Source organism: Trichoderma reesei, assembly GCF_000167675.1.
Source record: "Trichoderma reesei QM6a unplaced genomic scaffold TRIREscaffold_27, whole genome shotgun sequence".
In the NCBI taxonomy this organism is placed as follows: Eukaryota; Fungi; Ascomycota; class Sordariomycetes; order Hypocreales; family Hypocreaceae; genus Trichoderma; species Trichoderma reesei.
This window is the reverse complement of record NW_006711174.1, coordinates 286,505-309,921: the sequence shown is the minus strand read 5'-3', so window position 1 is coordinate 309,921 and position 23,417 is coordinate 286,505. Positions and strand designations below refer to the sequence as shown.

Here is a 23,417-nt window from a genome sequence, read left to right as displayed (position 1 = left end):
AGCCCATCAGGGGCAGCTGCCAGCCCGAACATGACGCGTATGCGCAAAAACAGACCCATGAACAAAAGACAAGACAGGACGAAAGATATAGTCCCAAACAGATTTGGCAAGGCCATGGCCTACGCCTTGAACGTGTGCTTTATTGGCCATCAGAATTGCTTGCTGTGGCCTCCTCTGCTGCAACTCTCAAGTCATAAGTGAGGTCGAAGCATTCGGCAAGCAGCTCGCTGACACTGCCTTGACCTTCGGGAATGTCGCCGTTGACGACAAATTTACCGTCCACGCGAAGGTTATCGAGCGAGTTTAGCTATGATTGAGGCGTTAGTACAACAAGTCCAAGGTTCCCATCCCAGCACCCAACAAGTCGTTACCTTCATGCTGTAAGGATACAGTTCTCGGACAGAGGATACGCCACCACTGTTTCTCACTTCGAGAAGACACCTCTTGAGGGTCTGCAGCTGGTTGTAGACGGGCAGCAGAGCCTCAGAGACCGGCTCTGAGGCGAGGATGAATGAGTAAATGTACGCGTAGCTTCGCCTGATGAGGTACAGCATGGTTCGTTGTGTGTACAGGTCGGCAGGCCGGCCCCTGTCGTCGTAAAAGTTCCCGTTTTGCCGGCTCTCGTCAATCTTGTCGAGCTGACGCTGGAAGTCGTATAGGTCGGTCTCGCGAAGAGCCCAGGCCTGTGTCAAGGACAGCTTCTCGAGTTCGTTGCGGATACCAACAAGCGTCTCGTATGTCGGGCGGAACTGCTCTGGCATGCTTCCTTTTCTGCGCCGGTGTTAGTGAGACAGGCAAGCCTTAGACGCGCCATTCATCTGCTCACCTCTCCAGTACCATCTCTGACCACTTGAGGCAACGCTGGTATAGCTCCCCAAGTTCCACAGATCCTTGTGGTACGTTTCCATTCTCGTCAACAAATTGGCCGTCTTTGCGCTTCTCTCCAATATCGAGAAGCTGCTTTTGCAGCTTTTGCACCTCGGCAGACGAGAACTATGCCAGTCTAGAGTTAGCGACCCGACTGGTTATAAAGGGAGTAACATTGGTCGCACTTTTGCTTTTGTGTTCGCCAACGATATAGATCGCAGGATAGAAATCAGCTTCTCGTGCGTCGGGAGCAGAGGCTCTCCGATGCGCCCTAGTCGCTTCTGAAGGTTCTCCAGTGTTGCCAAGCACTTGGTTACCCTGTTCGACAGGAGCTTGAGGAGATACGGAGAGTTTTCGGCTTTGTGTTCGCGAGATTCGGCCTGCTTTATGCTGTTGGACAGGTTCGTCAACGTGGTCTGGATGCTCTCGAGGTCCTTTGCCGAGTACAGGTCGGCTTCGGTTAAGTGGTCGAGCAGCCGCTTGATTGTGGAAGTCAGGGCATAGTTTGCGGGTAACTCATTGTTGCGTCCAATTGTGAGGTAAAAAAGGGAGAGAAGCTGGAAGCAGCTCTCCAAGACCTTGTCAACTGTAGAATCATGCATTTCAGTAACTGCCCAGCTCTCATGATTCGGGATGGACAAAACACACGTCTATTCTCCTCCTTGTTTCCCGTCTCGGTACGGATCTCGTCCAGCTCTTTGACTCTGCTGATGGTCTCGTCGTATAGAGGTATGACGTCCTGGCTGCGAATATACGTTGTGCGGTCCTGCTTCAGCAGCAGCAGTTTGTCGCGAATGACGACGAGGCTGTCGAGAACGGCCTGTTCCCGGGCATCCTGCGGCAAAGGGACAGCTGGTGTATCCATGGTGTAGGTGAGGCGGTGACAGCCGATCCAAGTAACAAACAGGAGGGTAAGAAGGCTAATATGGCTGATTCTTCCGGGTCGGCGAAAGGAAGCTGTCGACTCTTCGGTTTCCAGCGCTTCCGGGAGTGACGACGCAGAAGTGTGCAGCCCGTTTCGGGTTCTGTCGGCCAATTGTGAGGCTCTGAATTGATCGTCTGGTGATCGCTCAGGGGGATTGACAGCGCACGTTCAGCGGCAGCTGGCGATCAGGCTGCTGGCAGATGCAAGGACAGGAAACAGATCAAAGAGGCTCGTGAGGCGCAAGCAACCAACAGTCAGGAGCAGGAGAAGTCGCGATACTGCCGGTCTTGCTTCAATGCAGAAGATGGTGGGGAAACTTCAGCTCAAGGTGGGGTGGCGTCTCAACTCTGTTTGGATGCTTTTGGGAGAGTGACGACGTTGCGCATCCGGGCGGGAACTTTGGCTGCAGCTGAGACACGGCCGCTGATTGGCTCGCTGGATCCGGCGCCTCGAGCCAATCAGCGAAGCGCAGGGCCCGCTTGCGGCGATCGCCTTCTAACTTAGTACTACTACCTAGTAGATATTACTGAGTGTAGTAAGCAGAAGCCGGCACGCGGAAAAACCATTTCGCCCTGCGCTTTAGGTCTTCAAGCCCTCCAGCCCGCGAAATTTCGACCGGGGCAATTTTTTGTGGTCCCGCGAACTGCCTTTTGTGGTTGATAATTGAATTGTCCAAACCACAGCTCTTCTCCCGTGCAGACTTGACATCTTCCCATATCCGCACAGACAAACCACACACAATGTCTACCGCCGAGCTCGCCTCTTCCTACGCGGCCCTGATCCTTGCCGACGATGGCATTGAGATCACCGTGAGTGCACCCGTTCTTTTTTCCAGAAATTTCGTCTCGTCTTGTTCCGAGTTTGGTGGCGCAGAGGAGGGAAGGGAAAAAAAAGAGACAATCAGTCGTGCCCCGCGCGCACAGGACGAGAAGGAAGAGAACAAACGTTTGGAAGTCGTTGTTTGCTAATATGGCGATTTATTTTCGAATTTATAGGCCGACAAGCTCCAGACCCTGATCACGGCCGCCAAGGTCGAGGTTGAGCCCATCTGGACCTCAATCTTCGCCAAGGTACGACTTTCCACCGAACGCCAGCCCCTGGCAGAATCGGCCTGAACGAAGTCGAAAATCTGTCAAAAAACATCGAGAAGAATTCGGGTTCGCTAACGAGTAATGGTTTCCGCCGACAAATAGGCTCTCGAGGGCAAGGACATCAAGGACCTCCTGGTCAACGTCGGCTCCGGCGGCGCTGCTGCTGCCCCCGGCGCTGCCGCCGCTGGTGGTGCCGCCGCCGCCGCCGATGCGCCCGCTGAGGAGGAGAAGAAGGAGGAGGGTGCGTGCCGACTGCTGCTCCTCCACGGAGAACCCCGAGACGAGAGTGATTGTGTGCTAACGCGTTTCTGCAGAGAAGGAGGAGTCCGACGAGGACATGGGTTTCGGCCTCTTCGACTAAACAGCCAGCACAATCTGTTGCGGCGACTGTTTTTTCTCTTGCTTCTTTGTACTTCAACTGCATGGCACTTCGGGGTCTTTATACACATCGATGGATGCATACAGGATGGAGTGGGCGCCTATATCCTGCGTCCTGGGCAGAGTAGCTTCGTTCATAAGGATAATATGATGAATGCTCTCACACGACGGAGTTCACGCGGGGAAGGGACAAATGGTCAAATAAATGACTCGGGAAGAATAAAAAGAAATTTTTTGACATTTGGATTTCTACACACATGCCTCGCTTTGCCGTGAAGCTACGAAACGCTCGAGAGGAACTAGAGACTGTGTGCTCGCAAAGGTGGGCGCTATGTTCATCTAGTGACGAAAGCGCTCGGAAGTCGATTCATGACTCAAGATTCTCAATGTGACGACGCGCCCAACGTCGCTCAGATGCTCTTTCATGCCTTATGAAATCGTCATACCGAAAGACCTAAACGAGCCTATTTCACAATGAGCACAGCCGAAGGCACAAGTCCAGCCTCCTTGAGCGTCTTGGACATATCCACATCCCCCTGGAACGTCTTCCTGGGAAACGTCATTGTAAACGTCGTCACCGGCTTGCCAATCTCGCCCTCCAACTGCTGCGCAAGCTCAAACAGCGTCGTCTCCGCCGGCAGCGTCTTCATGACGTTGCCGGCATCCGTCTGCAGCTTCAGCTTCGCCTCTGTGTGATCTGCCTTGGGTCGTGGGGGCGCCGCAGCGGGAGCAGCAGCAGCGGAAGAAGATGAAGAAGCAGCGGCCTCGGGAGCTCTGCCTTCGCGAGCGGCCTTTGCCTCTTCGGCCTTGCGGCGGCGTTCGGCCCTGTCTTCTTCAATCTTGGCCTTGATGCGCTTCTTGGCCTCCATCTCTTCAAGCTTCTCTCTCTTCTTCTGCATGGCTTCCTTGATTTGCTCTTTGCGCGCGAGCTCCTCCTTTGCTTCCTGAGATTCCTTTGTAGACTTTTGTCTTATTTTCTACGCCAAATGTTAGAAGAGAGTCTGATTAATGGCGATGAAAATAGAGCGAATGGGAAAAATCACCTCGTTGCGCTTGGCATCCTCCTTGTCCTGCTCGGCCTGGGAAGCCTTCTTTGCCTTGAGTCGCTCTCTCAGTTCGGCAAGTTTCGCCTTCTTCTCCTCTTCGGTCAAGGGGGCAATTTCCTCCGTTGACTCGGAGAAGTCTGTGTGCTCGCTATTCTCGCGTTAGCCGTATCCCATACATGACTTGAAGCGTGCAAGAAGTCCTACGTCTTGGTGGCATGGTAGCTGGCGAGGTCGTGGTTCCTAAACCGCTTCCCGCACTCGTTGCAGACCAGGGACTTGGCCGACTCGCCCGACTCCAGCGCGGCAATCTTGGCCTTGGTCTCGTCCTCGTCCTCTTCGTCGTCTTTTGCCGCGGCCTGGGCAGCCTGGATCTCCTCCAATGACTTGTCCTGATTGTCTTCCAGCCACTGCAGGGCTCCCTGCACTGCGGGTTGTAAAGACACGTGTGAGATGAATGACAGGAGATGCTAGGAAACGTTGGAGAAAGGGACAACTCACAGCCTCCGGACTTCTTGACGGCGAGCTCAGCTCGGGCCCGCTCGAAGCCCATGTCAATGAGGGTATCTAGATCGGACGCCATCTTGTGCTTGATTCGCCTGTGGTTCGAGCTGTGAGACTTGGAGAGGATGGATGGGGTGAGAAGTGATGAAAGTAGAAGCTGGAGGCGTGAGGTTGATGATGGAGTGTGGGGTAGAGGTGCAGAGTTCCGAATGGGTAGCACGAGTTCTGGCAGTGGAGCTGCTGTAGAAGCACGAACTACCTATGGATGACGAAGGTGCAAGGGAGATGATGGAATGTGAAATAGAATCGTTGAAGAAATTCGAAAGTAGGTTATCAGATTAAGTAGTAAGTCACACAATATTGATGGGGCTTTTCCAAGGACTGGAGTTGCGAGTTATTGAAGCTCTCCGGCTTAGGTACCGACAGCTACGTAAGATGGCGTCAACGCTACAACACCTCATGCTTACAGTACATCCATCCATACCTTACCTATAGTACCTCCTACCTTATACCTACCTCTCTCGAGAGGCAACGTATCTTACCTACAGCAAATGAGTGCACTACCTTACTATCTGAAAACACTCTTTACTTGCCTGATTAGAGCTACACTTGCTCCTAGTAAGTGACTGCAAACAGTAAGCATAGGTACCATCTTACGGGACTCAGAGCTACTATAGTGCCTAGGTAGCTCAATCTTCCATCATCACAAGACGCAAGGGACAAGCACAGAGCATATGACTCGCCATCATATGAACACCCAACTTCTGGAGCACTTCGCCCAGGTAGCTTTGCTCCTCATACACGTGCATCATCACCAGACGCCTCCAACGCCTCCAACACCTCTTTTCAGAGGCTTAACCAAAGCCCTCAACTCTCATTTCGTCGTCTTTAGCGTGTCCAACAAGCGTCTTGTCTCATTGCTTCTCCCCTGCACGGGACCCCAGAGACCCTGAACCGGCTTAGTCATGCCCCAGCGCATTCATTCAGGCCAGCTCAGCCTCGCCAGCCAATCTCGATACAGGGGCCAGAGCCATCCATCACGCCTCCAGATCTCTTCTTTGTAATCAAACAACAAGCTGCCCATCCTCACAATTCACGCTCCCTCGTCCGCCGTTCTCGAGCCCGACAACTCTCAGGCAACGAAACCTCGTCCTCTGCCCCTTCGATCCTCGTTATCCGTGTCCCTTTTCCTGTAGCCAAGCTCCCTCCCTGGTTCCGCCGCGTCTCCCCGCTGCTGCAGCGCCATCGATCTAAACACGACATCATCTTTGCATTTCCGGCTCGTGCCTCCAGAACCGAATCGCCCGTCTGGCCTCGAACCCAGCTCAGCACCCGGCCTCTTTTCCGCAGCTTCAGTCGCCATGTCGGTCGAAATTGAGCCTCTCGAGCTGTCCTTTCGGCGTATGTTGTCCTTTTCCGCCATGGCATCCCATCCATGACGCCATTTCCGAGCGAAAGCATCCATTGACAGACAGGCAACGCACAGGGCCCTTTACCGTCGAGGTCGCGCAAATCCTCAAGATCAAGAACCCTAGCTCATCGCCCTTGGCCTTCAAGGTCTGTCGAGATCCCGACATGCCACGCATGGCTTCTGCCGTCTCCTACGACGGCACTTGCTTGTGGATACCTCCCTATCTCATCTTAATCCCTGCTAACGTCCCTTAGGTGAAAACGACGGCTCCCAAGCAGTACGAATGACCTCGTCGTTGCGATTCCACGGCCACCATGTCCACAAGACGATCTAACATTTTCTTTTTCTCGCCAATAGGTACTGCGTTCGACCAAATGCGGGCCGTATCGAGCCTGGCCAGGACTTTGATGTCACGGGTGCGTTGGGTCGCGACAAGGCAGCAACAGGGTATCGCATGACGGCTGACACCAGCATTAGTTCTTCTGCAGGCGATGAAGTCTGATCCCCCGCTGGACGCAAAGTGCAGGGACAAGTTCCTCGTCCAATCGGCCCCCATTACTGCAGACAAGGAATTCGCCAGCATTGCGTCCGTGGTGAGTCTCCACGTGTCCTGGCTTCCAGTCCTCCTCCAGGGACACACGCACTGACCGCGACGCACGTGCAGCTCGAGACAACCGACAAGGCGTCCATCTCCGAACGAAAGATCCGAGTCAACTGGCTACCTGCCGGTGACAGCCCTGACCATGGCCCAACCGCCATCTCGACGCCGAGCAAGCCAACTACGACGAATGGGGTGCGTAGTAGTTTTGTACGCTGGGAATTAACTTGCGTGTAGCTAACACTGGTTCACCCCCAAGTCATACGAGACTCCCGAGCCGACTCGAGCCTACTCTTCCCCCGCCGCTGCCGACTCGTCGAACGCCGCGCCGCCTCCTTACGTCAACGAGACCAATGATGACGATGACTCGAGACCGCAAACCGCCAAGTCGGCCGCTTCCAAGACGGCCTCTGCCGTCGCCAGCACGGTCCAAACGGGTGTCGAAGAGTTCAAGGCCAAGATTGCCCAGCTGGAGGCCGAATTGGCCAACTACAAGAACAGCGGCCTTCGCCAGCGCAACGTCAAGGGCGGCGAGAGCGAGAAGAACCCTGGTGCAGCTCTCGCCCAGCAACCTAAGCAGGTTGTCGAAGGCGTGCCTGTCAAGATTGTGGCCATTTTGTGCCTCATCAGCTTCCTGCTTGCCTACGTCTTCTTCTAAGCTCTGGTTAAACCGGAGCGGCAGACTGCCCTGCAGTCAGTCAGACGTACCTAGGTATGAAGAGTAAGTACCCAGTACCACAAATTACGAGTTAGAGAAGCTTGTTCTTTTATGCCACGGCAAACCTGGATCCGAAGCATATTTCAGCAGCAACCGGCAACGATACGCCCGTCATGAGACCCGAAGCGTCCTGTGGGCAAAGCATTGTCATGCATACGATGGATAGTGGCGGGGCGCTTTTTTGTTATCAAGGAGGTGTTTGTACGAAGAGAAAATTGTGTATGCGTGTGCCTCTGTGTGTGTGTGTGTGTCCATACCTAGACGACGATGAAGGGGCTGGCATAGTCCTCGGTCTTTGCACACACAAGGAGAGAATGGGTGGTGGAAACAGGGCTGTTGCTTGATGGACTGAGTAAGCTCCCCTGTCGAGCGAAGTCCTCATGGTGCGCGGTTCTCTGTACTTTAACCTGTTTACTTTGTCCTGTGTTTCTTTTGATCCCTTTTGTTTTTTTCCTTCCCTTTGCAGTAGTTTCTAGTACTTGATAGGCGTGTCTTTGCTCCTTTTGTATTCCTCTGTCCTATACTATATGTTTCCTTTCCTCTTTTTTTGTTCGTGCATCAAGGCAGTCAATTGCCTGTGTTGTTTTCTTTTGTCTGTCGGTTACCCTGGATGGTGGTAATGGATGCCAAGTAGAGCATGTGCGAACCTGTAATCGAGATGCCTGTTAAAGCATTTCTGAGTGAGGTACAGCATCGAGAAGGTAGGTAAGGATGGGAAAATAGTATTGATTTGACAATTGTCCTGGAAACTTCTTAGCATTCAAAGTGCTGTAATCAAATGTTTTTTCTCATCGTGTAATATTCCGTCATGCAACGTGCAGTCAGATGTAATCCTCGCAGGCGTCTCCTTGGCTCCCAGACGTGAGATGCAGACAAAATTCCATACGTTTCCTCTCATCATCGACAGTCCATTTTCAGTTCGACCCTACCTAGAAATACATGGAAGGGGGGTTAGAGGAGGGTTCTCTGCAATATAAGTAGCAAAAGGACGGGAGTACAGGGGGAAATGGAGACGCTTTTATGTACAGAATCTAGCCTTCTAGGACTGAGACTTGTCTACTTTCTACTCTACCTACTGTAAAGGGAAACGGTTTATAGCATGAAAGCACCCTCTAGCACTCTTTTTATTCTTCTTTCTTTTCTTTTCTTGCTCAAGCCTCAATTTCAGATTGCTTCCACTGGACCGCGCCGCCCACGATGCGACCGCCATTCTTCCTCTTCACGCGGCAGGTAATGCCCACATTCTCGTCCCAGATGAACCGCCAGATAGCATACACCCAGCTCTCGTGGCGGGGCAGATCCTCGTAAAACTCCCTGGCAATGTCATACACGGCATGCAGCCTCGTCCACGGAATGGCCGGGAAGTCGTGGTGCTCGTTGTGCAAGCCGACATTGTACGTGAGGATGTTGAGGGGCCCGTAGTAGGAAAAGGTCTCGGGGACGGGGACCTTGTTGTCCGGGTCGCGCTGGGTGGGGGTGACGGTCTCGTAGACGTAGTGCTCGGCGATGAAGTGGCCGGCCAGGGGGTGCAGGCTGCCGGCCAGGAAGGAGGAGAGCAGCAGGTAGAGCAGGGCGTTGGGGGAGGCGTAGTGGATGAGGAGGGCGTCAAAGGAGAGCTGGACGACGACGTTGAGGAGGTGCACCCAGGTCAGGGGGATGCGGTAGACGGCCATGGGGCGGATGGCGTAGAAGAAGATTTGGAACGTGCAGAAGAAGGCCTTGCCGAAGATGGAGTCGAGCAGGAAGGCTTCCACGGCGGTGGGGAGGTCGGTGTCGAGGCCATCGACGCCGAGGGACTTGTGGTGGGTGAGGTGATATGGCTGTTTCACGAGTTCAGCATGTGTTTTTTTTTTTTGTTCTTGTTTTTGTTTTCCCTGACTTGGAGGAGAGAGAGGGGAACATATTTCATGGAGGTGCAAAAACGTACCCTGAACGAAGCACTGTAGGGGATACCAATGGGCAGGTTGGCAAAGATGGCAAGCAGCCGGTTGGCGAGCGGGCTCCGGAAGGCCAGGTTGTGCGAGATCTCGTGGATGGCCAGGAACAGGTTCTGGTTCGCCGTGGCGCCAAAGACGTAGGCGACGGCCCAGAACTGCCAGGACCAGAAGGGAGTGGACCGCAGCATGTAGGCGAGGAGGACTTGCAGGCCGACGACGCCGGCGACGACGTATTTGGTCAGGGGTTCGGGGCCGCAGAGCTTGAGGACCTGTTTTTGTTGGAGGAGAGAGGGGGGCATGTTAGCATTGGTCTGTTTCTGGTTGTTGAAGAAGGTCGAGGGATATCGGTTTGAAGGAGAGGATGAAGCTGTGCTTTGGATTGTGGCATCGATGGGAGCGGAGCGGGAGAAGGAAGAGGTGTCTTTTCTTGCCTCGGGATGCGCCTTGATAATGGCCAGACGCCGCGTGCGATGCGGCTCTTCGGTGTATGTCCAGAAGAAGTCATGCTGCTTGTCGTCTTTGGCATCTTTTGCAGCAGAGGCAGCCGGAGGTTTGGCCTCTTTGACGGCCGTCGTCGCGGCTGACCGAGCCATGAGGTGGAAAATGATGTATGGGTGTGTGTATGGGTGTGTGTTGGCGGCAGATGATGTGTCGTGAGTCTCGTTTCAATCGAAAGTTCTTTGGTTCTATATCATCGAGATAGTGATTTTACAAAGGAAGAAGTGGTGTAAAACAGGAAGAAGAAAAAAAAGAACAGCAATTGAGTGGTGCACCAATCTAGCTGTTGAGTAGGTCAGAAGAGAATGTTTCTTCAGGGACGAGAGAGTCTGGCGTTTGTTTGTGTTGGCTCTGTTCTGGGCGATCTGGCTGCCCAGCTGGTTGAGCTAAGAGTCGAAGTGGGCTGTTTCGGAGGCAAAATACACGCGTACCTTGAGGAAACAAAGGCGGTGTCCCTGTTTACCTTATCTTATCTTAGTAGCATTGCTACCCGTAAGGTTACTACTAGGTGGGTAACAGACGCAGGGACCGTGAATGTCTGGTGTCGGGTGTTTCAATGGGATTTTGCAGACAATGCGGTGTTACAGTGCATTGGGAGGCCCTGAAAGTGGCTCGTTTGCGGGGTGGCTTGTGGGTGGTTTGGAGGGGGGTTGGAGGGGGGCGCCGATTTTGGGGGGGTTGTTGTTGATGAGGGAAGAAGATGAACTGGAAGAGGCATTGAAGGGATCTGGTGGTTTGAACTGAACATGTGGACTGGTACTTTGATCGAACATCGACTCGGAATCGAACTTCTAGGAGTGGTGATAATACAGCTGCAACAATCCCTGAGGCTTGTACCTTCAGCTGGTCTCATTGTACCAGGGGACGGGATATCCGCGCCCATGTCACTGCAAGACTGGATACCCGGGAGCAGACGTCGAGATCACTATCTAATTGCAACAAGTGTAATCAACTACATAGATAGGTAGGAAAAGACATAGAATTGTTAGTGATGTTGAGAGTTCCATCTACCTTCAAGTACAATTAAACCCAAGTAGAGTCTAAGAAAACTTCATCAATTTCACACAGCACATCAGAGACATTCTACCTAGGTACTTACAAGAACAGCACATTCACAGGCAAGGCAATCATCTACAATCCGGTCCAAAATACGCTACATCTACAAAATCAGTCAGTCCAAGAAGGGAAAAAAGAGGAAAGAAGGACGCCGTGCATCTCTGTAGGACTTTGCATCGTTTTCTCTCCGCATAAATGGCTCCATCGCGAGAGATGTGGTATTTCGGCTCTTCCCGCCTTATTTGTACTCCAAACCCGTGGCCCATCTATATGCACACCTTGGCCGCCGACTATAAAAACAAAATATCCAAATGCTAAGTAGGTAGGTATGTACTTTATACACGTCTCAACGCTGTCTCGTCATCCCAGTTCATCTCCCCGCGTCCCCTGGTCTTGACTTCTCTATCATCTCTTCCTCTTGGGTATATGTATATCTTTCATGACTTCATATTCCGTTGCTCTTGCAGGAAAACACGCCGTGCACCGTGCCGGCATCGAATGCATCCACGATGCCCTGTACGCTGGCATACGTGCCCACGGACAAAAAGAAGATGCCAATGATGATGATGGCAATGTTGACGGCTGTGGCAAACGCCGACACAAGGCCGTTGCGTTTCCTACCAACCTGCTTGTCTGCGTTTCGCATGCGCAGGTAGGCAACGCCCCAGAAGATGAAGCCGAACCAGCTGTCGAAGAGGGATGACATGACGGACAGGACTGGAAAGAAATGGTTAGGGCTTTGTATAGAACAGCTGGATAGAGGTATAGACTTACGCGAAGAGAAAAAGGGGATGACCTGAGAAATGATGAAAGCAAACACCCAGGTGACGAGCAGGATGCCGGCCCAGCTTCCCCAGCCCACAATGGTATGGCTGTGCAGGTGCACCGAGTTGCGAAACGCGCGGAAGAAGACGAAGCGGGCCGTCACGGAGGCGTACAGGCACCCCAGGAAGATGAGCGTGGGGATCATGAAGGAAAAGGAAACCTTCTTGTACATGTCGTCCAATGATCCAAAAGCCGGCGCCGTGACGTATTGGTTGCCGGTGTAGGCGTAGATGACGCCGCCGACAATGGAGAAGACGATGATTTCGGCGATTGTGCAAGCCCACAGCGACTTGGGGAACTCCCTGAAGAAAACGAGCGAGGTCAGTATATTGCAACGGATGGACAAGCAAGGTCAAGAGCAGCTAGCAGGAAGACTCACCGAGGATCTCGCATCTCCGCAATGAAGCTTGGGAGCGTAATCTGGCCGATAAAGGTGTAGCTAATGTTGAGGAACGCCGACATGCCATTGACAAAAGTAGTGCTCTTGACGGGAATGGCCGTGACCAACGGCGAGCCCAGCTTCTCCGTGAAGCCCGCGGGCTTGTCCTGGATGCCCGCAAAGATGGTCGCCAGCACCACCGAGATGAAGGTGAAGATGGCCGACGCCGTGCCCAGCTTGGACATCATGCTGAACGTGCGAGGCAGCGACCCAATCAGGCAGATGATGGTCACCACGACGCCAAACTCGACGGTGCGGCACCCGGCAATGTTGTCGCTCTCCGTCATGGTGTTGAGGTACTCGGCGCCCACCAGGACGTGGAGCGCCTGGATGAAGGTGTTGTTGAGGACAAACATGATGGCGGTCCCCCACCACGCCCATTCCTTGCCCCAGAAGAGCATCTGGCCAATGTCGCACACGTCGCGCACCTCTGGATGCCGCAGGCAAAACTCCCACAGGACCAGACTCGTGTAGAGCACGATGCCGGCGACCACAACGGTCAGGATCAGGCCCGGGACGAGGCCCAGCACGCTGTAAGACCAGGGAAAGCTCATGATGGCCAGGCAGATGTACTCGCTGAAGAGCAGCGCGGCCGTCTTCTGCCACGAGCAGGTCCGGTACTGGATCGAGGTGCCATTCTCCGAGGCGAGCTGCCGGTTGAGGATCGCCTCGCTCGACTCTTCGCCTTCGGAGACATCGTTCTTGAGGTAGGCGGGCAGTGGTGCTATCCGGGGGCCTACCCAGACATTGGGGCCGCCAAACATGGAGGCCAGCCGCGAGAAGCCACTCGAGTGAGAGACCGTTGCCTCGAGGTCCTCGGGAGGTGTCTTGAACTTCTCAGACATGGTTGCTGACAGGAGCGGATAGCACACGTGTAGATCTTCGAGGGAGAAACGAAGGTGTCCGAATACTAGAACCAGACCGGGGGGAAAGAAACAAAAGAGATACCAAAACCAATTCAAATCATACTCCAGGCGGATCAACTCAGAAACTCCACGATATGGTAGAAGTCAAGATAATTTGATAAGAAGCAGAGATGAAGAGAGAAAAGTAGATGGAGCGTCGGGAGCAGCGAGGGCCCGAGATAAAAACGGCGATCCTTCAGCGATCCTACCTTGCCTTGCGTACCTGTGCGAGCATGTACATCCAAGTTCCCACCGTTTCTGGCCCCCCCCAAATCGATGACCTCGTGGGAAGGCGAAAAGCAGGGCAGTTCTTTGCAACCAGAGACCCCTAGCGTAGACCAGAGGCAGGGATCCCGCGAGCACGTCAACCGCGGCGGCGGCCATCTCCAAACCTCAGTACTAGTACTGTAATAGCCCCAATGACTCTGTCCTGCTCGCCTACCACTTTCTGACGAATAGTCCCCCCCCAAGTCCCCGTATCTCCAGCCAAAACGGACAGGCAGCCAAGCAGCCAAGCAGCGCTTCCAGGTTGTGTCTTTACGACCATGATGACGTTATTCCGCCTCCACGATCTAGCGGGCTTGGAGTGAGGGTCTCCAGCCCGCCTCTGGAGCCCATCACGGCGAGGCCTGTGGAGTCGCATCACCCTCTTAGCTCTTTGCCGAGCCTTGCTGGTGCCTTGCTCGAATATGCTCCGCAACGGGCTCTGCATAATTTGCCGACCGATCCGCTCTTTTGCTCCGTCCAGTGGGTTTTGGGAGGGTTCGTGGAGGATCTCTGGGCTGGTTCGTCTTGGTCTGGTGCCAGTCAGGCAGTCGATGAATGTTTCGCAAACGGCCCTATGCCGACTCGCCGCCCTGCATTCCAGCCAGATTGCCAGGTCGAACTCCGTCCCAAAGCACGGGGATGGCGTTAGCAGGATCAAGCTACTGCAGATGGACTGCTTGCGTGCTCGACGACGCGGGATAACGCAAGGGGACCAGAACCAGAGGCTGGACGACGGGAAGCCCTTGATTGGGCGCCGCACGCGGGCTAGTTTTTCGGTGGCTGTTTCGACGAAGCCTCTTGCGTGAGCGACCAACACGTTCTTCTGACCAAAAGGCTTGTGGCGCGCAGTCTGTTCCTGGCTGGAATCGAGGCGTTTCTCCCCTATCCAATCCCGTTCTCGCCACGGCATTTCGCCTCTCTTGTTGTTTGTTGGAACGGTCATTGTAACGGTAGCCCATTGGTAGGCAATCTTCAAAACCTTCAGATCTGAGGAAGAGAATGAAAAGCCAGGATATAGGTAGAAGTCCATGGGTCAGCCACTCGTCTATCAATCCTTCACCAAGATGCCTGAGCCGCGGGACACGAGTCACAAATCTGTCTGTAGTACAGTATTACCTTGTGTTGTTTCTAGACCGCAATTGAGCAATGGACCGCGCAACCAGCGGCTGGACCCTGTCGACAAGCCCTTGTCCGGCGCGCATCTTCTTGTCCGTAGAGAGAAATGATGAGAGCCTGGAAGCGATCCTTAGCACATTGGCATCCATCCTCGTCGTTGCAGATAGACTGCAGAAAAAGGGAACACGCAATCGCTGCAGTGCATCGCGCAATTCTGCAGGGCCGGGGGGTTTGATTGAAGCCTGCCTAGGCCGACTTGAAGATTTGGTGCAGCGATTTTTAAGCTTATTTCAGGGCCACCTCACCGTTTGCACGTGCCTGCGCTCAGCGTCTAATACGTTCGAAACGGCCAACAGTTGCGATATCAATGTCTCGTCAAAACGCAGCGATTTCGTATCCTTCCGCGCAGGAAAAACAATTTTGGTTATTTTTGCCGAGTTGACGACTCATTTCCAGTGCCCCCTACAAATTTATCTTGGTGCAAAAAGCGCGGCAGAACCAGACAAAAGAGGCGAAAAAAAAGTAGGCGCAACAAGTTGGAGTGGGCTGGCGCTACAAACTACGTCACAGGTCCGCGTCCATTGGAGCTTTGGCGCTACGCGCTCAACACCAAGAGCTCTTCTCCCCATCGATATCGCGAACTGAGTTGATTCAGCACGGCATTCCATGCTTCTGCGCCCCCTTTTCAACGCCAAAGGTACAGAAGCTGCAATCTTTCTTGCACATACTAAAATCTGCATCGTCAAGCGATTGAATCCCCATTTCCAAGACAGAGACGTATGGCAAAAAGGAAAGCATCTGCGCAACCTGGCAAAAAGAATTAATACACACAAATGGCAAAAGAGTTCGGTGCTGGTTGCCGCCAAACCAACACCTACATCTCTGTCGAATCGCTAACTTCGGTTTCCCACGGTCTAAGGAAGCAGTTTGACCTGACCGTTTACCCACGGCGCCCCTGCTTTACCCTTTTTGGTATATTTGTCCTCGAGGACTCGGTTCGGACTCGGATTCGAACACCTGCCTTTCGTCAATTGTTACCGGAGGGGGAGGGGAGGGGGTAGCTTAACCGTTGCGCCACTTTGCAGCTGCGCTCCGGGGCCGCTACCCCCGACCACAGGAGACGATATCCTCGCTTATAAGGCGTTGAGCGCTCCTCTGCTGCCAGTCGCCAGCTGCCCGTCCTCATGGGCGAGGAGGGGGAGCCCCGGCAATGCAATCGTGGCATCCCACCAGTACATTGAGCGCCAGGAAGCCTTCAGAGAGTCTGCTTCCGCATGGAGTCTCTTGGATCGAGGCCAGCTGGTCCTGGAGCGCAACAGCGGTACCATGGCGAGCAATCCAAATCGCTGTGCACATTCCGCTATCGTGTGACGTGTCCGTGATATGACCCCGCCCACCAGCTATGAGTGATAGCCAGAGCAAGCGCACATGCATGTGGCGGCGAATGGTTCCCAATATCGACCGGTGTATAGTGCGAATGAAGCTCGACCGGATATACGTCCAAACATGATTCGGCTTGAATATGTAAGGAAGAGAAGGAGCTTGTCCCTCTGAAGGGTTTTCCGCCTTTGTATATCTGCGGGTCTGGTCCCAGCGTGGTCCGTCTGTGGTAGTGGTTGGGATGTATGCGTCATTTACAGCACAACAGGGGCAGTCGTGTGAAAAGCGCATCAGTAAATGCTGCAGTATGACCGACAGAGAGTCGAGCCATGGCCATGCTGGCTGGCTCAAGAGCAGCAGAGCGCGTGTGTCATCGCAGTCGACTCGTTTGTCTCGTTCGGCATCGTCGGAGCATCAGACGGGACACGGCCGGTTCGAGATGGTGCGCGGGACGCGCAGATAGACAGCGACGAGCGAGGACGGACGTGTTTCCAGCCTTTGAATGTCAATCAACGGCCACTTGGCATTGCATCGATGAACATTCAGAGTCGACTGATGGAAAGGAAAAATATTTACAGGAAAAGGATTGGGATGTCGTGAAAGAAAATGGTGGAGCGGAGAACGACAAGGGAGGCGCCTCTCGGGGCTGGACTATCACCAAAGCGGCAATGCCGGGTACGACCTGCCCTTTGTGGACTGGCCACCCCGATAGTTGCATCTGCGTGCTGAGGCTTGAAATGTTGGGTCTTCATTACCGTACCTTATTCAAGCTGATGCTTGACTTTGACTTGTTAGATATCCAAAGTCCCTAAGATACTGTCATGTTGCTCGATTCTACCTGCAGAGCTACAGAGCTGGTTTAAGCCGACCAAGGTATGGAGTTGTCAACTCCCAACTGTTCTCTAGATGCTCCCGTCAAGCCGCCTTCATCCAGGATTGAGCCAGTGACCAAAGCCTGCGAGCAGCCGCATCATCACGAGCATGCTGAGGCGTCTGCCTGATTTGGCAATCATCAATGTAGGCTCCGGGATGGCCTGTAACCCCATTGTCAGCTTGTTGTCCTGGAGCCTGGCCGCTGCAACTCATACCTTCGAGACTTGGGTCCAAGGCGGCAACGAGAAAGCTCGCGGCTCCCTGGCTGGCAGACTTGTACACCATCTTTGGATTCCTAAACCCACTCGGAAGATGTCTCTGCAGCTCCGTCAAGACCACTAGCCAAAGTCAGCCGCCGAACTCTGCCTATAGTAGGTATGCTGAACCAGACGCAAGTGTTCTCACCTCCTGGTGCGGCACTGAACGCCTTGATCTTGTCTCCAGATAAGCCCTCATTCAGGCCCTTGGTGTAGAGCATCAACGCCGTGCTCGTCTGTGAGTATGCTAGAAAGGGGACGTATCCCGTGCCGACGTCCTTGACCCAGCCCATGCCAAGCTCTTCGGCCATTTCGAGATCAACCCGTTCATCCTCTGGAAGCTCCTTTCCGCCGTCAAAGTTGTAATCGCTGAATCTGAAGGGCTGGACATAGAATCCGCCGCTGACAATGTTGACGACTCGCGCTTTGGGGCTAGCGGCTTTCAGCTGTGGAAGGAGAAGTGAGGTAAGGATGAAATGGCCCAGGAAGTTCGTGGCTAGATGAGCCTCCAGGCCGTTGTTAGTGATGACTCTGTTGGGAAGGGCCATTACTGCTGCGTTGTTGATCATGATGTCGATATGTGGTGTCAGACTCTGGATGGTGGCGGCAGCTTGGCGAGTGCTCTCCAAGTCTGACAGATCGATGCGAACGACATGGATCTGCGTCTTCAGGTTTGGATATTCTGCCCGAATGGTGTTGGCCACGGCAGAAGCTTTGGAGACTGTCCGGGCTGTGAAGATGAGGCTCGCCGGGTCATACCTGGCGAGGGCGTGAGCAGTGGCAGCACCAAGGCCATTGGGACTTATTCCAGTGATGAGGACTAGATGCATTAGTTGTACTGTTGTATCACCATCCGAGGCTTACAACCATGGAACTGCCGACTTACTCGTCTTTCCAACGATTTGATCACAAAATGTCGACGCCACCTCTTCAGCAGTTGTCTCTGCTCCAAAGTTGCTATTCGAGGCCATTGTGAAGCCGAGTGAAGATGGTTGCACAACTGGTTTCCGTAAAACCTGCAGACTGCCATAACAGGCCTTGTTATATCTCCCTCATGGCATGTTATCGCCGCAACGACCACTGCTTATCCGACGCCGACCATGTTGGCCTCGCGGATTTACGATCCATCTCCATCATCAAAGCCAATCTTGCATGACCTGTTTGGGAAAAGCCAGATCGAAACAGCGGCTGACGGGCTGCGGAGTTAATGCACAATCAGTTCAGGGATGTTTCTTGCGCCAATCCATCTCCACAAATGGCTGCTGCTGTAAGCTTTAAGAGGCATCATCACCTCCAGGTGAAGATGACTTGTAAGCGATGAGATGCTAGAGTGCTTGTCGAACACGCCTCGATCTATCTCGGCTGTTCTTGTTGTACTTCCTGAGCGCTTGCATAATATCGAACTCAACTTTAGTCTATGACGAACGATGCTGGTGCTCAATCGATGTTAGAACAAATCTTTCTCATATGGGTAGGAAAATGTGAAAATGTCCAAGTCCTGGAGAACGGAGCGAGATAACGACAGTCCATGGCTGCTGCGTCCTCAGTCTACCATGTCTGAGCAGTTCTCACATATAAGGCTTGATGCCTCGTTCCAGTTGACAAATACCTAACACACATATTACAGTTCTATTTACTTCAACAGCCAGATGCGCAGAAACCCTTCAACTAAATTCTATCTGCCTATTTCTGCTCGAAATCATTGTCATACTGGTCGTCTGTAATAAGTTGCGGCTGTAACCGCCTCGAGTCCTTGATAAAGTCTCGAGCGAGGCATGGCTTGTACAATTCTCGGAAATGGAATAGGCTTCGGATTACTTGACCCGTGAATATTTGTCAGACACACAGGGATTACCGCCATTTGACGCGGCAGAATGGCTGTCGGCATTTGGGCCGCAACCATTACCTTGTAAGCAATTGGTGGCCTTTGATGGCCTCTTGTCCCGACTGACGAAGTATGATGTAGAGCGGTTGATGTTTTTGCAATTAGTCTTTGGAATGACTATTTGAAGGATATCTCAGGGACTTGAGCTAGGACGACAATCTCACGAAGCTCAGCGTCGGCGCAGTTGATTACAATTGCTGATTGGCACTCATTCTCACTTGCTCTTTCATGATGACTTCGACCATGGCTTCAGACAAGCCACGGCGAAGCGGGCGCCAGACAGGCTCAAAGCCACAGAACAAACTGGCAGAAAATGAAGCAAGTCTAGAAGTAAGTACATGACAGAGACTCCTTCACAAGTTGACTGCAACTGACGCGACACACCACTGCAGAAACGGCGGCAGCGGAACCGCAAAGCGCAGCGCCTGTTCCGGCTCAGGCGTCAAGCTGCCCATGAAAGCTACGAGAAGAAGCTGGTGCACATGGAGGGGGCCCTCGAGCATATGGCGGCGACCTTTCTTGATTTCACAAACGGCATTCTACAGTCGCCGCTGATCACGCGCGATCCGGGCCTCATCTCGAAGCTCAGGACGGCAACCGACAGCATTCTGTTTCTGTGTCAGGGCAGCAGTGGTGATTCAGGAGATAGTCCCGACAACGGCGAAGATGACACGGAGATTGCCGCCCATGACATTAATGGTACTGGCTACAAGCATGGGCTTCATGGAAATGGAGCGTATACCATCGATTCGGCCTTGAACAATACGCTCCTCGACTTTGATGCCTCGAAGCATGCTCCAACTGCACCAGCTTCTGGCAGCAACAATTCGACCGCACAGCCCAAGCCAATTGCGTCGCAGCCGCCGCAAATCAGGAACATCTTTGGCAACGGCTTCATGAACCTGCCGCCCATCGACTTTGGGGACTGTCTTCACTCGGCTGCCATGCCCAAGGTGTATCCGGCCGACGATTCGCTCAGTATCATCGTGACCAGGGCTTCGCTACAGAACGCCTACGACGCCTTGCTCAACGACGTGGAGGCGAACAGCTCGATGGTCGACAGGATATTCGGGTTCCCTCTCAAGTTCCGCACGCGGGAAGAGATCCTCATGGTGCTGCGGTGGTACCTGCGGCCTCAGACGCCGGAGCTCGTTCGGCTGGCCACGGCCGAATTTGACGATTATCTGGTGGCGCAGTACTATCACGGCATCGTAAACTCGCAGTATCGAGCGGTCGAGGGCGTGTTTCACGGAGACAAGCTGAAGGCATTGGACAGAGAGACTCTCCCGCCAGCCCAGAGCCGGATTCTGAATGCCTACCAGATTGAGCAGTGGCTGTTGTCTTGCGGAATGAAGTATGTTGGCGTCGACACGATTGAACTCACAGACCTCAGACCGACGGGGCTGCTGCTTCATACGAAGCCTCCGGACGATCCAGACATTCTCCTGACAACATTTGCGACGTTACAGCAAGAGAAGCCGCTGCATCACGGATATGTATTTGACGGCCAGACGGCCAGTGGATATACTCCCACGGGCTCGGAGGTATTTTCTAACAGCATCCGTCTGTCTAGGACGCGGTTGATCCATGTCCTGACAGGGATATCCTTTTGCATTGACAAAGGGCCGGCGTACTGTGAGCAGGCGCTCTTTGAGGCGGTGGTTACGGCGATGGTGTCTGATGGATAGCTTTGGCTCGGTATGACCGGAGAAAGATTCAACATCAATTTCTCATCCTAGGAATCCAACTCATTGGCCATTCAAATGGCGGATTTGGCCATGTATACAACCGAACATAACTAACGTTGGGCGCCACCTCCACCTTCTGTCATCCGTCTTGTGAATCAAGCATGAAGCGAAGAGACGTTCCCTTTTCTCAGGCCAGATTGCGTGCTTTTTATTCATTTTGTTCGTTAGGCCGTCAACAAATAGTCACAGTTATGACTTACAGGTGGCCGGTTGGCAGCGATGGAGGTGGCTATTCAGGGGCAGCACCAACATGGCCTCGAATACTCGGAGTGCGTTATTGACGCTGGAAAAAAAGCAACGCAGCCATGCCTGTGTAGAATCTGTTTGTATACATGTAGGGTTCGTCGACTCGGAAAGCATTACTGAACCATGATTTAGTATGTCCGCTCTGTTCCTAAATATCTAATTGGGTGTTAATATCCCAAGTCGGAGCAATTAGCTAACACCTCCGAGGCGGCATCTCCCCACCACAGCTGTGAACAGGTCTTCTCTCGGAGGAATTTCTTGACAGCATCCCTGATTGTGCAGTGTCAAGTCTGGTGAATGCTTTCAAATCCGCTGCATGATTAGTATACACGATGGCGATTCTTCTTTCAGCGCAAGGGTTGTTGGTTTGTTGGGGAGATGCCCAGGAGCTGAAAATGGCCGGTCATTTGCCATGAGTGCGACTTATAAACGGTAGGCTCAAGGAGTTGCTCTTCCTGGCCGTTTTGATATTTCGTCTGTAAGTGAGAAACAGTTCGAAAAGAGACGAACGAAGGACCTTGGGGTTCGATGGCTGTCGACGAAGAGCCAAAGGTAGAGCGGGCCGCCGAGCGGACAGCCCCTGAATCTGGTGAAAGCACAACCACACTCGATGCCGAGCCGACGACTCAGGCAGACGCTGGAGAGAATGCGGCCAAAGGACAGCGGGGAGTTCGAAAGCACTTGATTGCGCTGAGCATCGTGCTGTGTCAACTCGTCGTGGTATGTTGGCGTGGAGCATTTCGTCTCCGATGATCCCATGCTGACTGAATATGCAGGCTCTTCCTTTTGGTTCTGGTCTGTTGGCTGCGTATACGATTCCTGCTGAGCTAGGATCTGATCTCAGCTTGGGTATCTGGATTGCCGCAGCGTATCCGTAAGAGCCCACCCACTATCTAATAGACACCAGCAAACAACAAATCGAAGATAGCTGACACGGAATTGTTCTCTCGTCCATTAGGTTAACGGAAGCAACATTTGTCCTCATGGGCGGCCGCGTCGGGGCCGTCCACGGCCACAAAAATATCCTCCTCATCGGTGGCATCATTTACGTTCTGTTCAACCTGATCTGCGGCTTCATGCGATCCGTCCAGAGCATTATCGTCATGCGGGCCCTCAGCGGCGTCGGAGCCGGCATTATCGTCCCGAACGCTATTGCTCTTCTCACGACGACGTATCCTCCTGGCTTGGGCCGCCTGATTTGGGTCGGACTATTTGGGGCCATGGCTCCCATCGGGGCTGGTGGAGGGTCTGTATTTCCGGGGTTCTTTGGACAGTTGCTGCCTTGGTGGTGGCTGTTCTTCTTCTTGTAAGTGAGAAGGCTTCCGGCTTGTGATGGAAGAGCAATTCTGACAAGATCTAGTGCCATTGCTGGGGCAGTGGTTTTCGGAGCTGCGGCAGTCCTTGTGCCGTCGGAAAAGGTTTCCATGGATCCGAACGGCAGAGTCGATTATGTCGGCTCATACTTGGGTGTTGGCGGCCTCATTTTGTTCAACTATTCCTGGACGTCAGTACATATCTGCCAAACACCAACTTAGGTACGCCTTGATAGCAACCGCTGACAGGGAAACAGTGAGGCAGCCGTCAAAGGCTGGAGCGTCAGCTACGTGTACACCATCCTCATCTTGTCCGTCCTACACATCACCCTCTTCCTGCTATGGGAAGCCAGATTCGCCACAGAGCCGATCCTGCCCCTGTCCGTCTGGTCCGCGCCGTCCTTCAAGCCCATGCTCCTCTCGGCCTTCTTCACCTTTATGAGCACGGGCATCCTCTTCTACTACGTGACCCGGTGGCACGTCGACGTCAGTCACTATTCCAACTTTGTGAATGCCGCTGCGTTTGCGACGTTTACCGTAATGGCGACGATTGCGTGTGGTGCGAGTGCCGTCTGTGTGCGGTATATGCCCGCGCAGGCCGTCATGGCGATAGGGACTGTGTCGGCGCTCGTGACGGGCATCTTGCTCGCGACGATGCCGGTGCGGCAGACGTACTGGCCGCAGGAGTTTCCGGCGCTGTTCATCCTGGGATTCAGTCCTGATTTCATCTTCACGGCCGCACAGATCATTACGAGCAACAGCGTCAAGAGGAGCCTCCAGGGGGTGGCTGGGTCTTTGGTAGGGACGATTCAGCTGTATGGGCTGGGCACGGGGCTGGGCTTTGCTGGGACGATTGAGCTGTATACGAATGGGCATGGAGCTGATGCTATCGGGGGCGTGAGGCATGCGTTGTGGTTTTCGGTTGCGTTGGCGGGAGCGGCGACGGTCATGTGTGCTTTTGTTCGGATCCCCAAGGATGAGCGTGAGGGTTGGGACGAGGGGGAGCCGGTGCATGAATGATGTTCTGGCTCGACCTTGATGGGTGCTTAGTTGGCCAGATTGAGCAAGATCTTGATGTCTTGCAAGCTTCTCACTCAATGTGAACAAGGTCTGGGATCAATGACACGACTGACAAGC

At 53.5% G+C, this 23,417-nt stretch overlaps 8 protein-coding genes across 8 annotated transcripts; 3 read left to right on the top strand and 5 right to left on the bottom strand.

Moving 5' to 3' along the window:
- Nucleotides 1-139: 139 nt before the first annotated feature.
- Nucleotides 140-1,994, bottom strand: TRIREDRAFT_81774 (uncharacterized protein; the record flags this gene model as incomplete). Its single annotated transcript, XM_006968915.1, has 5 exons — nucleotides 1,516-1,994; nucleotides 1,053-1,453; nucleotides 827-993; nucleotides 372-771; nucleotides 140-307 (listed from the first exon to the last, which is right to left on the bottom strand). Exons 1-5 carry the CDS (start codon nucleotides 1,730-1,732, stop codon nucleotides 140-142), a joined length of 1,353 nt encoding a protein of 450 aa, XP_006968977.1. The 5' UTR covers nucleotides 1,733-1,994.
- Nucleotides 1,995-2,495: 501 nt separating this feature from the next.
- Nucleotides 2,496-3,500, top strand: rla1 (ribosomal protein P1). The gene is made up of 4 exons (XM_006968974.1): nucleotides 2,496-2,601; nucleotides 2,788-2,862; nucleotides 2,986-3,124; nucleotides 3,198-3,500. The coding sequence occupies exons 1-4, from the start codon at nucleotides 2,533-2,535 to the stop codon at nucleotides 3,242-3,244; spliced, it is 330 nt and encodes a 109-aa protein (XP_006969036.1). The 5' UTR covers nucleotides 2,496-2,532; the 3' UTR covers nucleotides 3,245-3,500.
- A 225-nt stretch (nucleotides 3,501-3,725) lies between these two features.
- TRIREDRAFT_69068 (uncharacterized protein) lies at nucleotides 3,726-4,887 on the bottom strand (the record flags this gene model as incomplete). The annotated part of the gene is made up of 4 exons (XM_006968914.1): nucleotides 3,726-4,238; nucleotides 4,305-4,455; nucleotides 4,512-4,731; nucleotides 4,806-4,887. 4 exons carry the CDS (start codon nucleotides 4,885-4,887, stop codon nucleotides 3,726-3,728), a joined length of 966 nt encoding a protein of 321 aa, XP_006968976.1.
- A 1,085-nt stretch (nucleotides 4,888-5,972) lies between these two features.
- On the top strand, nucleotides 5,973-7,475 carry TRIREDRAFT_23276 (uncharacterized protein; the record flags this gene model as incomplete). Its single annotated transcript, XM_006968862.1, has 7 exons — nucleotides 5,973-6,209; nucleotides 6,295-6,365; nucleotides 6,474-6,496; nucleotides 6,577-6,635; nucleotides 6,697-6,812; nucleotides 6,884-7,012; nucleotides 7,077-7,475. The coding sequence occupies exons 1-7, from the start codon at nucleotides 6,170-6,172 to the stop codon at nucleotides 7,473-7,475; spliced, it is 837 nt and encodes a 278-aa protein (XP_006968924.1). The 5' UTR covers nucleotides 5,973-6,169.
- A 1,211-nt stretch (nucleotides 7,476-8,686) lies between these two features.
- Nucleotides 8,687-9,771, bottom strand: TRIREDRAFT_69122 (uncharacterized protein; the record flags this gene model as incomplete). The annotated part of the gene is made up of 2 exons (XM_006968913.1): nucleotides 8,687-9,355; nucleotides 9,463-9,771. 2 exons carry the CDS (start codon nucleotides 9,769-9,771, stop codon nucleotides 8,687-8,689), a joined length of 978 nt encoding a protein of 325 aa, XP_006968975.1.
- Nucleotides 9,772-11,471: 1,700 nt separating this feature from the next.
- Nucleotides 11,472-13,054, bottom strand: TRIREDRAFT_69141 (transmembrane amino acid transporter protein; the record flags this gene model as incomplete). Its single annotated transcript, XM_006968912.1, has 3 exons — nucleotides 11,472-11,743; nucleotides 11,801-12,153; nucleotides 12,231-13,054. The coding sequence occupies 3 exons, from the start codon at nucleotides 13,052-13,054 to the stop codon at nucleotides 11,472-11,474; spliced, it is 1,449 nt and encodes a 482-aa protein (XP_006968974.1).
- Nucleotides 13,055-16,873: 3,819 nt separating this feature from the next.
- Nucleotides 16,874-18,059, bottom strand: TRIREDRAFT_111541 (uncharacterized protein; the record flags this gene model as incomplete). Its single annotated transcript, XM_006968911.1, has 4 exons — nucleotides 16,874-16,992; nucleotides 17,047-17,169; nucleotides 17,237-17,908; nucleotides 17,975-18,059. The coding sequence occupies 4 exons, from the start codon at nucleotides 18,057-18,059 to the stop codon at nucleotides 16,874-16,876; spliced, it is 999 nt and encodes a 332-aa protein (XP_006968973.1).
- A 3,852-nt stretch (nucleotides 18,060-21,911) lies between these two features.
- TRIREDRAFT_68988 (uncharacterized protein) lies at nucleotides 21,912-23,300 on the top strand (the record flags this gene model as incomplete). The annotated part of the gene is made up of 3 exons (XM_006968973.1): nucleotides 21,912-22,273; nucleotides 22,328-22,471; nucleotides 22,538-23,300. Coding segments are annotated over 3 exons (1,269 nt in total), but the record flags the coding sequence as incomplete, so codon positions are not given.
- Nucleotides 23,301-23,417: the final 117 nt, after the last annotated feature.

Coding starts and splice junctions, on each gene's coding strand:
- rla1 (XM_006968974.1), top strand. CDS start 2,533: ATGTCTACCGCCGAGCTCGCCTCTTCCTACGCGGCCCTGATCCTTGCC. Junction 2,602..2,787: donor ACGATGGCATTGAGATCACC/GTGAGTGCACCC, acceptor TCGAATTTATAG/GCCGACAAGCTCCAGACCCT. Junction 2,863..2,985: donor GGACCTCAATCTTCGCCAAG/GTACGACTTTCC, acceptor GCCGACAAATAG/GCTCTCGAGGGCAAGGACAT.